Source organism: Doryrhamphus excisus, unplaced genomic scaffold (assembly GCF_037039965.1).
Source record: "Doryrhamphus excisus strain RoL-2023G ecotype Guam unplaced genomic scaffold, RoL_Dexc_Guam_v1.1 HiC_scaffold_24, whole genome shotgun sequence".
In the NCBI taxonomy this organism is placed as follows: Eukaryota; Metazoa; Chordata; class Actinopteri; order Syngnathiformes; family Syngnathidae; genus Doryrhamphus; species Doryrhamphus excisus.
The window spans coordinates 4,435,663-4,452,302 of NW_027621862.1; the positions used below are offsets into that span (position 1 = coordinate 4,435,663).

The 16,640-nt window shown below is 39.4% G+C and overlaps 1 protein-coding gene across 1 annotated transcript; it reads left to right on the top strand.

The window, feature by feature from the left end:
* Positions 1 to 7,326: 7,326 nt before the first annotated feature.
* LOC131109725 (chymotrypsin-like protease CTRL-1) lies at positions 7,327 to 14,448 on the top strand. Its single transcript, XM_058061996.2, has 6 exons — positions 7,327 to 7,476; positions 8,948 to 8,965; positions 9,060 to 9,222; positions 10,366 to 10,634; positions 10,805 to 10,950; positions 12,715 to 14,448. The coding sequence occupies exons 1-6, from the start codon at positions 7,422 to 7,424 to the stop codon at positions 13,006 to 13,008; spliced, it is 945 nt and encodes a 314-aa protein (XP_057917979.2). The 5' UTR covers positions 7,327 to 7,421; the 3' UTR covers positions 13,009 to 14,448.
* The last annotated feature ends 2,192 nt before the right edge of the window (positions 14,449 to 16,640 follow it).

Consider the following 16,640-nt stretch of genomic DNA (forward strand, 5'->3'; position numbering starts at 1 on the left):
CTAAAATATGTGTATGTGTATATGATATGTGTACGTCCACTAAAATGAATACAAAAAAAAAGTGTTTCCCCCAGGGGAGTGATACAGTGCAAAGAAAGGAGGGAGATGTGCAGGGACACAAGTGCAGAAAGCGCTCACTTAAAATTCACAATGGCGCCCGGCCAAGGTTTTGGGGCTACTTTACATTGGTGCCTTGTTGCCATGAACTAAATCCCGCTGAGTTTATGTGGGCAAACACTCTAGCGAGACTGCAGCTGCTTTGTATCCAAGCAAAGACAGCATTGATTTGATTTCTTTATCGTTGCAAATTATACAATAAAACTTTTGTTCTAGCGATCCTCCTTGTAGGAGCATTTTAATACATATGTGAGGGTAAGGGTAATAAAACAGTCCATCATTGCCCCGAGTCATTGTTTTGGTCAAGTTATGTTTCCTGCAGTCTGTCCACAGCTCTGGGGAAAAGCTGACTTCCCCCAGTTCTTAGTCTCCCTGAGGGGAGGGTGTTTTTCGATGGATGTGTAGCTAATGTGCTACACAGTATGCCAGGATGCTCTCAATTGTGCTTTGTTAGAAGCTGGTCAAAAGTTTTGGGGAACCATTTTTCTGCACGGTGGACAAGTGGTTAGCGCGCAGCCCTCACAGCTCGGAGACCCGAGTTCAATTCCACCCTTGGAATTTGCATGTACTCCCATGGGTACTCCGGTTTCCTCCCAAAAACATGCTAGGTTAATTGGTGACTCCAAATTGTCCATAGGTATGAATGTGAGTGTGAATGGTTGTTTGTCTATATGTGCCCTGTGATTGGCTGGCTGGCCACCAGTCCAGGGTGTACCCCGCCTCTCGCCTGAAGATAGCTGGGATAGGCTCCAGCACCCCTGGTGACCCTTGTGAGGTTAAGCGGTAGAAAATGAATGAATGTTTAAGTTTAGCACGGCAAAAAAGTGGTTAGCGTGGAGGTCTCACAGCTAGGAGACCAGGGTTCAATTCCACCCTCAGCCATCTCTGTGTAGAGTTTGCATGTTCTCCCCGTGTATGCATGGGTTTTCTCCGGGTACTCAGATTTCCTCCCACATTCCAAAAACATGCTAGGTTAATTGGCGACTCCAAATTGTCCATAGGTATGAATGTGAGTGTGAATGGTTGTTTGTCTATATGTGCCCTGTGATTGGCTGGCCACCAGTCCAGGGTGTACCCCGCCTCTCGCCTGAAGACAGCTGGGATAGGCTCCAGCACCCCCCGCGACCCTCGTGAGGATAAGCGGTAGAAAATGAATTAATGTTTAAGTTTAACACGGCGTAAAAAGTGGTTAGCGTGGAGGTCTCACAGCTAGGAGACAAGGGTTCAATTCCAGCTAAAGTGCCACACAGTATGCCAGGATGCTTTCAATTGTGCTTTGGTAGAAGCTGGTCAAATGTTTTGGGGAACCATTTTCCAAAAAGGGCTGCACGGCAGTCGAGTGGTTAGCACGCAGGCCTCACAGCTAGGAGACCAGGGTTCAATTCCACATTCGGCCATCTCTGTGTGGAGTTTGCATGTTCTCCCCGTGCATGCGTGGGTTTTTTCCGGGTACTCCGGTTTCTTCCCACATTCCAAAAACATGCTAGGTTAATTAGCGACTCCAAATTGTCCATAGGTATGAATGTGAGTGTGAATGGTTGTTTGTCTATATGTGCCCTGTGATTGGCTAGCGACCAGTCCAGCGTGTACTCAGTCTCTTGCCCAAAGTCAGCTGTGATAGGCTCCAGCATATCCACGACCCTAGTGAGGATAAGCGGCATAGAAAACAGATGGATGGATGGAATAAAATCCATAAAAAATGGCGTAATTATCAAAGCAAAACAAGCAGTAATACAGGAAATGCATTAATTTAGCCTCAAAAGGAAGTACTTTTACTACTACTACTACTACTTTTACTGGTGTTTAAGGAATTTCAGTAAGCATCCTTAGCGATTAGGGTCTGGACCTCTTCTGTGAATTTTTTTTCCAGACTTTTGCATTGGGAATAATGGGATTTTTTTTGACCTGCTGTCCGTGAGCCATTTGGTCAATTACCTGTTCAATTTATGACTTAAATAACAGTACTATTGACACATTTAAGCTTGTGTCTGTGTGCAGTTTGCTTTTTCTTGCTTACTTTGCTTTGAAGGCGCACACCTCGGAGGAGTTTCAAGTGGCACTTGTGCTTTCGTTTGTGTTTGTTATTTGTGCTCACACGTGACAAATGTGTGTTTTGTTTTCTCGTTCTCCTTCTGACGCTGTCGTGACAAATGTGTGTTTTGTTCTCTTCTTCTGACACCCTCGTCCCTTTCATCAGACCTGATGATTGATAGCAAGATCAACACACCGAGACGTTAATGCCCAGCAACTGATAAACTCCATTTTCAATCTTGTCAAGATGATGGTGATGAGTGCTGGGTATTTACATATTGTCAACACTTAAAATAAAAACATTCCATGACTTTTACTCTTGAATACCTTTCCCCTCAACATTCCATTACTTTACCACTGAAAGGCAACTGTGTCCAAAGTTTGTCTGCAGCCTGGTTTGTAATTCCCACAAAATATTCTACAATTAAACACAAAAAATGGAGATGGACCAAAATACCTCCCAAAATGTCCGACGATCTGTAAACATGTACAAAGCGAGTAATTCACTTGCATATGTGGCTAGAAATTAGACTGTGAAGTAGAAAAAATAAAAGGCAGCACTTGTCAGAGTACATTTTCCAAACCTTTCTTTTGCATTTTGGTCCTGAAATAAATCCATATAAAGTGAATATTAGTCATTTCTATGCATGTGACGTGATATCAGTCATGTTATGTGACTTAGTACTACAGGATGTAGTATGCCAGGCTATGGTCCTTCCTGATCCTATCCATCCTGGTCACTCCCAATGAGAACCTCAGCATCCTCATCTCTGCTACCTCCAGTTCTGCTTCCTGTCTTTTTCTCAGTGGCACTGTCTCTAGACCAGGGGTCTCAAACTCAATTTACCTGGGGGCCACTGGAGCTAGGGTGTGGGTGAGACTGGGCCGCATCAGGTTTCCCCCCCCCCAAAAAAGCGCATTTATTAGAAACAGAAAAATGAATAAACTTTGCTTTGGTTCTGATTTTCTACAAGAAAAGCTCTGATAAAACATTCCACTGTTCTCAAATATCTTACTTTTTATTTTTCTACACAAAATAAGATGAAAAATAAATAAACAAATCAAGAATAAAGAAAATCAATAAATCAGTAACAAATAAATAAATATAATAATAATAATAAAACGGCAAATAATAAAAACTTAAGAAACCACATATAGTTGGTGGGTAGACAAATGATTTTTTTCAGATTAAAATGAACAAAGCATTATTAGAGCCCTGTAGACATGACAAAACACGACTACAGTCACATTTATACTCTTTTTATTTACAACATATTGCGCAACTGCAGGGTCTTGAGACACATGCCAACTCGCAAACTAGAGAGCTAGCGACCTAAACGGTAGCCTTCAAGTTGTTTCCTTTAAACTTAAATAGCCAAAAACTTACCACTTCCACACGGATAGGGAGGATAATTATTAACAGTTATTTAACCTTTAACATGAACATTAATCAAACGTAATAATTTTTTCTGGGTACATGATACCATACAGCATCCATATCAAACTTGCGCGGGCTGCACTAACATTAAACTTTCATATCAAGGCGGGGGCCTAAACTAGTGTCCTGCGGGCCACATTTGGCCCGCGGACCGTGTGTTTGAGACCCCTGGACTAGAGGTTGGACAATTTATGGACATCTTACACATCATTCATTCATTCATTTTGTACCGCTTATCCTCACGAGGGTCGCAGGGGTGCTGGAGCCTATCCCAGCTGGGGCCCTGGACTGGTGGCCAGCCAATCACAGGGCACATATAGACAAACAACCATTCACACTCACATTCATACCTATGGACAATTTGGAGTAACCAATTAACCTAGCATCTACTTTCATATCAAGGTGGGGGCCTCAAACTAGTGTCCTGGACCACATTTGGCCCACGGGCTGCGTGTTTGAGACCCCTGCTCTAGACCAAACAACATGGCTGGTCTCACCACAGTTTTGTATAACTTTCCTTTCATTTTAGCTGAAACTGTACCTAATGAATGCCATGTTTTAGGACTTAAACCACCAAGAAGATGATGAATTAACTGGTTAATAACAACAGTGACCCTGAATTTCCAAACACCTCAATGAGGAGCACTACAGGTCCAAGGGTGAGAGTGTGCTACAAGTCATAAATAACAATAAATACTCATGTCAGGGCGGGTTCATTGTGACTCAAAGGGAGAAAATAACACATTGAGAAATGTTTCATGGCAACCCATTGTTGTGTACTTAGCACTAATCCATGTATCCAATGCAAATGCATTGTTCTTGTGATCGCACCCAGCCACAAGAGGGCATGCTATTCCTATGTATACAATATACCAGTGTTTTTCAACCTTTTTTGAGCCACGGTACGTTTTTTATGTTGGAAAAATTATTTGCTTCTTTCAGCTTTTTCCTGATTACGGACTCGCCACAGCAGATCCTTTTGATCCGCATCCTAATTTAACCAACAATGTTACAAAATGTCAACACTACCTCTCACGTGCATCACTAAGTCTATTAAAGGAACGAGGCAATCAGCTACGTGTTGCCACACGGACGAATATTACATTGCTCTGCCAGTCTTTACACCAATGACACGCGACAATGACATAATATTTGCAGAAAATTATTAATACATGTTAATTAAAAAAGTGATATTGAATAATTCCTCACGGCACACCTGATGATTTCTCGGCACAGTTGTTGAAAATCACTGCAATATACAATATGTACGTAAGTATATACAGTATCAGTCAATAAAAAAAATCCCACCGAAAATGTTACAAAATGTCATCATATTTGCAAATGATGATTAATAAATGTTAATTATAAAAAGTGATATTGGATAATTCCTCACGGCACACCTGACAGTTTCTCAAGGTACACTAGTGTACTAGTACAAGAAAAGCTGCGTATATTATCTTGAAGCTGTAATACTATTAGCGCATTGTGAGCGAGGAACATTCGAGAGGCTTTGAAAATTATTTGCGAATCCCTTCCCCCGACGTGTTACAAGACGGGGGTGGAAAAGTTAACCCGTTCATGCACGACATGGCACAAAGATGATGTGTGCCAAAAATATGTGTACAAGTGTCAAGGTGGCTTAAGGAAGTATTATGAATGAACTGTACACACACGCATTTGCCCTGTGTACACACATTCTAAAAGTCATGATATTATCTATGCATTTTATGGAATAGAAAAGAATAGAAACCAATTCCCTTTTATTCTCACTATACATATTTACAATGGGATTTAAAGCCATTTAGCTACTGTATATCATAAAAATTACTCCGCATGTATCTAATCAAACAAGATGCCAACATCAAACATTATAAATTACTCCTTTTGTTGTGCTGACTCAATAAAGTTTTTTAAATCATCAGTCATCTTCATGTTATTGTCATACAGGCTATTCCTTTCAGCTGATGAATTCCAAGCTTCACTTCTTGGAAACGGATTCATTCATTCATTTTCTACCACTTATCATCAAAAGGGACGCGGCAGGTGCTGGAGCCTATCACAGCTGTCTTCGGGCGAGAGGCGGGGGTTCACCCTGGACTGGTCGCAAGCCAGCCAATCACAGGGCACATATAGACAAACAACCATTCACACTCACATTCATACCTATGGACAATTTGGAGTCGCCAATTAACCTAGCATGTTTTTGGAATGTGGGAGGAAACCGGAGTACCCGGAGAAAACCCACGCATGCACGGGGAGAACATGCAAACTCCACACAGAGATGACAGAGGGTGGAATTGAACTCCAAGGGAGTCTCCAAGCTGTGAGATCTGCGCGCTAACCACTCGATCACCGTGCAGCCAAGAGCTAAAATAATAATCATAAAAAAGTAAAGTATTTTTTATATTTATATTTTTTGGACCCAAAAATGGAAGTTTTTAGCTCAAGACACAACAGTAGACATAATCATAAACCGATACACCGATACTGTAATCAACACTAAAATACTACTAAACTACACTAAAATAGTTTCGTGCAGCGAAACGGAATCATTTAATATGCAAATGATTTTACAAAATGATATTTGATGATGGATGATATATATATATATATACTCCGGTTTCCTCCCACATTCCAAAAACATGCTAGGTTAATTAGCGACTCCAAATTGTCCATAGGTATGAATGTGAGTGTGAATGGTTGTTTGTCTATATGTGCCCTATGATTGGCTGGCTGGCGACCAGTCCAGGGTGTATCCTGCCTCTCGCCCGAAGACAGCTGGGATAGGCTCCAGCACCCCCGTGACCCTTGTGAGGAAAAAGCGGTAGAAAATGAATGAATGAATGATATATATATATAAATTGTGTACAATACAGTACATGAACTTCAATATACATATTATGTAAATATTATTATTTTGTATGTTGCTTAAGTGGTTAGCGCGCAGGCCTCACAGCTAGGAGACCCAAGTTCAATTCCACCCTCGGCCATCTCTGTGTGGAGTTTGCATGTTCTCCCCGTGCATGCGTGGGTTTTCTCCGGGTACTCCGGTTTCCTCCCACATTCCAAAAACATGCTAGGTTAATTGGCGACTCCAAATTGTCCATAGGTATGAATGTGAGTGTGAATGGTTGTTTGTCTATATGTGCCCTGTGATTGGCTGGCTGGCGACCAGTCCAGGATGTACACCGCCTCTCGTCTGAAGACAGCTGGGATAGGCTCCAGCAATGAGTGAATGAATATTTGAATGCTTTGTGCAGTGGGAAAATTCCATTGACATAAAAGACGTACAAACAACGTGAATTAGTCACTGCATTGTTTGTCCCTACCTTGAGCAAAGAAAACATATTGCTCATTACATAAGCTTTATTTACCAAAGAGGCATGTACTCAAATGTTCACGTGTACCCACAATCTCTGTCACATCAAACAATTTCTTTTCAAAAACCAAAGAATAATACGCTGGACTGTAAGAGTGACTTTGCATTTACTCAGTCCGGATTCTTTTCATGTAAAACATCCCAGTCTACATTGGTTGAAGTTCATGTTACAGCTACGTTATCGGCATTGTTCCGCCTTCTGTGGCTGTCAAGACTAGTAGGTTCACATTCCAAAGTTGGGCTACTGAGAACTGATTAGTTATCTTATCAACAAGACCATGGAAAGACATCCACACACAAAGAATTGCCCTTTCCCTCCCATTTTGGTCATGACATGAAATCACCATGGACTTCAGGTATTAAAGAACAGGTTTATTTGGGAGTGGCTGACGTACAAAAACACTCGCAGGAGGACAGGAAAGGGAAACACGGAGCGTCTTTCTGCACGAGAACAACATGATGCTGCGGACAATGTGGCCTCTTTTCTTGGGCGTACTACTCTCAATGCAAGGTAGGACAATATACAATATCGGTATATATATTTTTAATGCTCATTTTGGTAGATTGTTGAACAACCACCTGTTGCCTAATAACACAGCTAGCTGTCATTCATTCATGTGAATTCCACTTTTTTATTGTCAATACTCGCTATTAAAATTTAAGAGAGCAAAATTTGAACATTATCGGTTCTCTCATGGTCGCAAATGTATTAGTATATTTTATACTGATGGACATGAATTAAGTTCACTTGAGTTCAATTGAGTCTTGAACCAGTCATGATGTGCTATATATATATCACTATATTGACAGTTACTATGGTAACCATTATGTCATTGTATGGTCATATCGCCACGTACTTCGGTACATGACAAAAATAAATAAATAAACTTCAACTATATTAGGAAAGCAGGAAGTGAACAAATGTAACAGTTACTGATTGTAAATTTACTTTGGTAATGACTTAATACTAACAACTTTTAGTAAAGATAAGTCACCTCGTACTTCGGTACGTGACAAAAATAAATTAAAAAAATAAATTAAAAAAATTTAATAAAAAAAAACTATATTAGGAAAGCAGGAAGTGAACAAATGTAACAGTTACTGATTGTAAAAGTAGGGGCACTAGAGTGAAAGGGATCTTAGAACACTCTCACAGTTAATAAAGCACAGTTAAAATAATACAAATCATTCCAAATGAAATATATAGTCCGAGTTAACGATCCTATTTGTATAAGGGACCTACAAGATGTTCAACTACAAGGAAGAAGCTCTCATTGCAGAAAAGCTGTGTATAAAAAATAACAAAAAAAAACCCCAAACTATATTAGGAAAGCAGGAAGTGAACAAATGTAACAGTTACTGATTGTAAAAGTACCAGATGGAGGGGTAGGATTTAATAAGCTTTGCTTCTTCCTACTCCTTTTGGACATGTGGAACTGTGAACTGATTATGGGATGCATTCAATTGTAATCTGATGCATGTTCAAATGAAATTAAACCATTACCATTACCATTACCATTACCATTACCATTACCATTACCATGACCATGACCATGACCATGACCATGACCATGACCATGACCATGACCATGACCATGACCATGACCATGACCATTACCATTACAATTACCATGACCATGACCATGACCATGACCATGACCATGACCATGACCATGACCATTACCATTACCATTACCATTACCATTACCATTACCATTACCATTACCATTACCATTACCATTGCCATTACCAAGTTGTCAGCTCAAATGAAAGGAAGAATGAGGAAGAATGTTTTCTGAACTCGGAAACAATAACTTACCGGTATGTGTGTCATGCGTATACTATAGGTAGGGAATTCTCTGTTTTGGGAGAGAGACGCATTGTGCAACACTTCAATATTAAATCCAAAAATTATAATTTCATGCTTTGTTGCAGTTAAATTTGCTGGAATGGCAATTGATTTTTCATCTCTTTCCCTACAGGTGACTTAAAGGCTCAGGGTAAGCACTGCTTATTTATTTTTTAACATGCCAAGCATATACAGCAGAAGAGGCTTTGACGTGTTATTCACTGACACCTTTCACGTTCACCCAGACTGTGGAGAGGCACCACTGAACAGCAGGATAGTCGGAGGTGAGGACGCCCTGGCGGGCTGGTGGCCTTGGCAAGTCAGCATGCACTTCACGGGCTTTCACATTTGTGGAGGGACCTTGATCAGCGAGGACTGGGTGCTCACGGCAGCTCACTGCATTGAAAAGTAAGGAAACTGAATGGGTTCAAAGTTCAAAGAGGACCAACCCACTTACAACAATAAATGTGTTTGGTATGACTAATGGTGTCAATATAATGACTACATTGTTATCTTGAAAGGATTTATTGAACGCTGTGGTATGAGCCAAGCCTAATCATTTAATCTAAGTACACATGCGGATGCTATTATGAGACATACTGTAATTATTATTATAGAAAGGCCGTCTTATCTTTCATTTGTTTGGCAGATAACATTACTGCTACCAATGGGACTGGAAATACTGCTCAAATCTGTCATAATAATGCGGGATTATTATTGATATTGGCTTTTTTTTTCAGAAAACCGATATGCCGATGCTGATATTGATATGTGTAACATGATCCTGTGGAGGAATGAACACATATGTAAATATACAATACATTAAAAAAATATCGTTTTTCATGATATCAACAACAACAACAACAATTCAAGGGTCGAGGGTCGCGGGGGTGCTGGAGCCTATCCCAGCTGTCTCCGGTCGAAAGGCGAGGTACACCCTGGACTGGTGGCCAGCCAATCACAGGGCACATATAGACAAACAACCATTCACACTCACATTCATACCTATGTGCTATATACATATATATCACTATATTGACACTTACTATGGTACCCATTATGTCATTGGATGGTCATATCACCTTGTACTTCGGTACGTGACAAAAAAAATCCACTAAAAAATTAAAAATTAAAAATTAAAAATTAAAAATTAAAAATTAAAAATTAAAAATTAAAAATTGAAAATTGAAAATTGAAAATTGAAAATTGAAAATTGAAAACCGAAAACCGAAAACCGAAAACCGAAAATCGAAAATCGAAAATCGAAAATCAAAAATCAAAAATTAAAAATTAAAAAGTAAAAAGTAAAAATTAAAAATTAAAAAAAAATTAAGTTATATTAGGAAAGCAGGAAGTGAACAAATATAACAGTTACTGATTGTAAAAGTACCAGATGGAGGGGTAGGATTTAATAAGCTTTGCTTCTTCCTACTCCTTTTGGACATGTGGAACTGTGAACTGATTATGTGATGCATTCAATTGTAATCTGATGCATGTTCAAATGAAATAAAACCATTACCATTTTTCTCCCTCCTTCCGTTTACATTGTAGCACTTCAACTTCTCCATGGCTCATGTACTTTGGAAAACAGAATCAGACCGGCACAAATCCTCAAGAGGTCTCACGCACTGTGAGCCAGGTCATCGTTCATCCAGACTATAACAACGTCACATTTGAAAACGATATTGCCCTCTTTAAGCTGAGCAGCCCCGTCACTTACAACAACTACATCCGACCTGTCTGCATGGCAAGCAGCAACAGCCAGTTCCACAACGGCACCATGTGCTGGGCCACAGGATGGGGCAGACTGGGGGCTGATCGTGGGTATCTTTCACTACCTACCCATTCTTTATCTACATCTATCTAACTGTGATAGCAAAGTGGACATTTTAGGGCCCACATGACTGTATGTGATTTAACCTAATCATTGTTATTAGTGTGCTGTGACTTTATACGTCAATTTGACAATTTATCCTTGTGATGACTGCAGAGCCAAACGTGGCCTTTGAGAGGCTGCAAGAAGTGAGGATTCCGGTGATTGGAAATAGACAATGCGGCTGCAGCTACAGCCTTTTGCCGCATGACATCACCAGCAACATGCTGTGTGCCGGGGAGGAGGGCAGAGGAATATGCCAGGTTAGTGCCTGACTGAATTTGCAACCCATTGTTGTGTATTTGCTACCAATCCATGTATCCAATGCAAATGCATTGTTCTTGTGATCGCACCCAGCCACAAGAGGGCATGCTAGTCCTATATGGACTATATGGATATTTATCACATACTACAGTATTAATTGGCCCTGTACCGGAGGTCAGCCCGGGACCGAAGGTCGATACTGACTATCACAAACCATGTGATAACCTATAATTATCACATACTACAGTATTAATTGGCCCTGTACCCTAGAAACCGCCCATGAATGATACGGGAAAAGGCCCGTATGTTTTGCTGCCGTCTGTGCTCTTGTCAACATGTCAGCGGTTGACACTCCCGGCGAAAGACAAATAGGGAAAATAGCAAACAGAATATTAGAAATGGAACGTTTTATCACCATTAATGAGGAGGACACTCTTGAAATGATCGAAAAAACTGAAAATGCAAATACAAGTCGGAAAACCAAGGGCGACCTCAAGCTTTTTTCTGAATGGCTCATCAACTGCAAGAACGAACAAAGACTGGTAGAAAGTATTCCCCCGCCTGAGTTAGACAAATACATGTCTATGTTTATTTTATCAATCAGAAAAGAAAATGGGGATGAATACGAGCCTGATTCTCTCAAATCAAAATTCAACTCTCTGGCACGTTACATGATGGAAAAACGAAAGCTAAACTTCCTGTGTTTACACTGTTTAGATATAATACATGTAATAAACTGAACATTTTCTGGAAACAAAATGGTCTTTTGATTAAATAGTACGTGATAATAAGCTCATGATTAAATAGTATGTGATAATAAGATCACATACTTTATTAAATGTTATTAAATTTTATTAAATGTTATTAATTTAAAAAAAAAAATTTAATTTAATGTAATTTAATAAAATTATATTATATTGAATAAAAAAATTATATTATATTGAATTAAAAAAATAAATTATATTTAATTTTAAAAGAATTAAATTATGTTTAATTAAAAAAAATAAATTATATTAATTTTAAAAGAATTAAATTATGTTTAATTAAAAAAGTAATTATATTTAATTCAATTTAAAAATTTAATTATATTTAATTTAATTTAAAAATGTAATTATATTGAATATTTTTTTAAAATTATATTTAATTTCATTCCCTTTGGACATATGGAACTGTCCAAAAATGTGAACAAAAATATTGTAATTAGACTTCCTGTGTTTACACAGTTTAGATATAATACATGTAATAAACTGAAAATCTTCTGGAAACAAAATGGTCTTTTGATTAAATAGTACGTGATAATAAGCTCATGATTAAATAGTATGTGATAATAAGATCACATACTTTATTAAATTTTATTAAATTTTATTAAATTTTATTAAATTTTATTAAATTTTATTAAATTTTATTAAATTTTATTACATTTTATTAAATTTTATTACATTTTATTAAATTTGTTTATTTTTTTTAATTTAATGTAATTTAATAAAATTCTATTATATTGAATAAAAAAATATATTATATTGAATTAAAAAAAAATTATATTTAATTTTAAAAGAATTAAATGATGTTTAATTAAAAAAGTAATTATATTTAATTTAATTTAAAAATGTAATTATATTGAATATTTTTTTTTATTATATTTAATTTAATTCCCTTTGGACATGTGTAACTGTCCAAAACTGTGAACAAAAATATCGTAATTAGATCTTCATCTTTGACGTCTTCATCTGGGCTTACTCTGACAATGTTTTTTTTTTTTTCAGGGTGATTCAGGTGGACCTGTGCAATGTAAACAGGGCTCGAGATGGATCCAGGCGGGTATCACCAGTTTCGGCGTCCCTTGCGCCAACAGAGGTTTCCCGGAAGTCTTTGCTCGTGTGTCGTTTTACCAGAACTGGATCACAGAGCAAGTGGCAGGGGCAAACATTAGCTTTGTGACCCACACTGCCACTGGTATCGACCAGGACAACAGCTTTGTTTGTGAAGGCTCTGCAACCAAAGCAAGTCTTTCGGGCCTTTGCCTGTTACTCCTCCTGGTGTTCATTCAGGCGCTGTAACTCATGACAGCGCGTTCTGGTACAGAATTAGACTACACATACAGTTCATGGGGTTTCTTTGCAGAATTTAGCACTTGATCATATGGTATAAAAAGTGACTTAATCAAAATGACCGATTTCATTTTCTGTACTTTGTGAACTTCACTTATTCTTCCGTCTGTATGCTTTCCATACAATGATTCCATCCACATCTCACATGCATGCAAGCAGTGTTGTGCAAGTTCATAGTTCGCATGAACTAGGTCAAATGTCACTTCACACATCGTACCGTAATTATCAACGATTCACCTTCAAATTTTTTTAACTCGTTTAATGTTCAGTTCATTTCATTATTTTAGGTGAAAAAGCTCAAGCGCACCCGCGGCCCTCGTGAGGATAAGCGGCATAGAAATTGAAAGGCTGGATAGAAGAGAACGAAAGACTGACCTTCTTTTTCTAAAACTGTTCTGTATGGTCCAAGTGGAATTGTTGAACAATATTGAATATTAAGTGTTTTTCTACAGCCACGCTCCTCTGTGACATCACAAAAGAACAGTTTAGCTACGCCCTCTGAAAGTGAGCGTTTTGAGCCATACCAAACTTCTTTTAGGGATCACATCCAAATGCGCAAACTTCATTATCTGAAACTTTGGTATGGTTTAACATAAGATTACAACATTCTAACTACTTTTATAGGTCGGAAAAGCGGGAAATAATAGGTCCACTTTAAGAACTGCTGGATTATCCGGCTTGGAGTGTGCAATGCTTCATGGGTAATGCAATGTGTTGCGCCGCCGTTGGTAAAATGTGAGCACTGAGAATCACATACTGTTGCAGCAGGAGCGTAAATATATCTTGTCATGTAATAGCTGGACCTAAACAGTGGTGCTGATTGTATTCATTCATTCATGTTCTACTGCTTATCTTCACGAGGGTTGCTTGAGCCTATCCCAGCTGTCTTCAGGCGGAGAGTACACCTTGGACTGGTGGCCCGCCAATCACAGGGCACATATAAACAAACAACCATTCACACTCACATTCATAGCATGTTTTTGGAATGTGGGAGGAAACCGGAGTACCTGGAAAAAAAACACGCATGCATATTCCACACAGAGATGGCCGAGGGTGAAATTGAACTCGGTTCACCTAGCTGTGTGGCCTGCATGCTAACCACTGGACAACCGTGCAGCCCTGGTGCATTGTCACAATCTTTATTTACAATTACGTTCAATCACAACACTGCATGCAAGTCAACAACTGGATTATTACATTCCGTGCAACAACTCTGTAAAAATACTGTATAATATGAAGAGAAGGTTTCAGTCGTTTTTAGACTATCTCAAAGTTTTGGCTTCAAATGGACAGTGATGTATTAACATATTAACTTGCATTGTGTGTAAATGCAGACATCTTTATGACTTGATTTTTTGCTTTATTGTAATAAAAGATCTGTGATTTTAAGCAATGTTGTCTTTATTCTGACGTGCATTGAGTGATCTTGTCCCTTTTTGAGTCCTATAAGCGTCGAGCCGTCAGGAGAGGGCGCACATGCACAGTTTGTAATGTACCCCTGCAAACAACAATCATGGCTTTTCCTCCTTAGTGAAAGATCCTATTTTGGTTTTGCAAAGGAATCTGAGGGGAAGATGACTGAAGACAATCAATCGACTTATAAATAGCCACGTTATGTCAGCGCTTGGTAACTGTCGCTATAGTTGAGCGGAGTCGGGTATGCATGTATTAGTATATATTACAATATTTTGTAGCACGATGTGATGACATAATTAAATTCTAATGATTCTTATATAAAAATCTACAAAAAGGAACCCATGTAATTGAATTAATATGGCACTGTGTACCAAATGTCCAAAGTCCCTTCCAGGACGGCTTCAAATATGGTGGTGGTAGTCTGAATGTCCGGCCATCTGGAGACAGGACGGCTTCAAATAATGTGGTGGTAGTGTGATGGTGTGGGGCTGTTTTGCTGTGTCAAGATTCTGCTACTATATACCAAAAAATCCTGAAGGAGAATGTCCAGCCATTTGGAGACAGGACAGCTTCAAATAAGGTGGTGGTAGTGTGATGGTGTGGGACTGTTTTGCTGTGTCAGGATTCTGCTATATACCAAAAAATCCTGAAGGAGAATGTACGGCCCTTTGGAGACAGGACGGCTTCAAATATGGTGGTGGTAGTCTCAATGTCCAGCCATCTGGAGACAGGATGGCTTCAAATAAGTTTGTGGTAGTGTGATGGTCTGGGGCTGTTTTGCTGTGTTGGGATTCTGCTGTGTACCAAAAGATCATGAAGGAGAATGTCCGGCCATTTGGAGATAGGACGGCTTCAAATATGGTGGTGGTAGTGTGATGGGTCTGGGGCTGTTTTGCTGTGTCAGGATTCTGCTGTGTACCAAAAAATCCTGAAGGAGAATGTCCGGCCATTTGGAGACAGGACGGTTTCAAATATGGTGGTGGTAGTCTGAATGTCCGGCCATTTGGAGACAGGACGGCTTCAAATAAGGTGGTGGTAGTGTGATGGTCTGGGGCTGTTTTGCTGTGTCAGGATTCTTCTGCGTACCAAGAAATCCTGAAGGAGAATGTCCGACCATTTGAAGACAGGACGGCTTCAAATAAAGTGGTGGTAGTATGATGGTTGGGGGCTGTTCTGCAGTGTCAGGATTCTTCTGCGTACCAAAAAACCCTGAAGGAGAATGTCCAGCCATTTGGAGACAAGACGGCTTTAAATATGGTGGTGGTAGTGTGATGGTCTGGGGCTGTTTTGCTGTGTCAGGATTCTGCTGTGTACCAAGAAATCCTGAAGGAGAATGTCCGGCCATTTGGAGACAGGATGGCGTCAAATATGGTGGTGGTAGTGTGATGGTGTGGGACTGTTTTGCTGTGTCAGGTTTCTGTAATATACCAAAAAATCCTGAAGGAGAATGTGCGTACATTTGGAGACAGGATGGCGTCAAATATGGTGGTGGTAGTGTGATGGTCTGGGGCTGTTTTGCTGTGTCAGGATTCTGCTGTGTACCAAGAAATCCTGAAGGACAATGTCCGGCCATTTGGAGACAGGACGGCGTCAAATATGGTGGTGGTAGTGTGATGGCCTGGGGCTGTTTTGCTGTGTCAGGATTCTGCTGTGCACCAAGAGCTCCTTCAGGAGAATGTCCAGCCATTTGGAGACAGGACGGCTTCAAATATGGTGGTGGTAGTGTGATGGCCTGGGGCTGTTTTGCTGTGTCAGGATTCTGCTGTGCACCAAGAGCTCCTTCAGGAGAATGTCCGGCCATTAGTTCATGACCTGAAGCCAAAACAAACTTCTGCGGAAGAAACACAAAATGAAGACTGAAATGAAAAGTGATCAAACAAAGCTGGTCTGATAATAAACTCACACATGACCATGTCATGTTTTAGTAATCAGTGAGCTGTAAAAAAAAGCTGAAAAAAACTGTCAATGAAATGATTGAATCATAACCAAAATGAAACTGAAAACAAGAATGTTTAAAGATGATTTTCTGGAGATATCATTGCTGGACCTGTAAGATTGCATACCGATGCTTTTTTCTTTGATTTTTTTTTTTTTTTTTGTCGATGATGGTCTAGATTAAAAAAAAGAAAATCAGGTTCAAGAACAGGTTTGGAAGGAGTAGTGGC

Excerpts from the sequence above, each read along its gene's own strand:
- LOC131109725 (XM_058061996.2), top strand. The coding sequence starts at position 7,422 with ATGATGCTGCGGACAATGTGGCCTCTTTTCTTGGGCGTACTACTCTCA. Across the intron at positions 10,635-10,804 it reads GGGCAGACTGGGGGCTGATC|AGCCAAACGTGGCCTTTGAG; the intron begins GTGGGTATCTTT and ends TGATGACTGCAG. Across the intron at positions 10,951-12,714 it reads AGGGCAGAGGAATATGCCAG|GGTGATTCAGGTGGACCTGT; the intron begins GTTAGTGCCTGA and ends TTTTTTTTTCAG.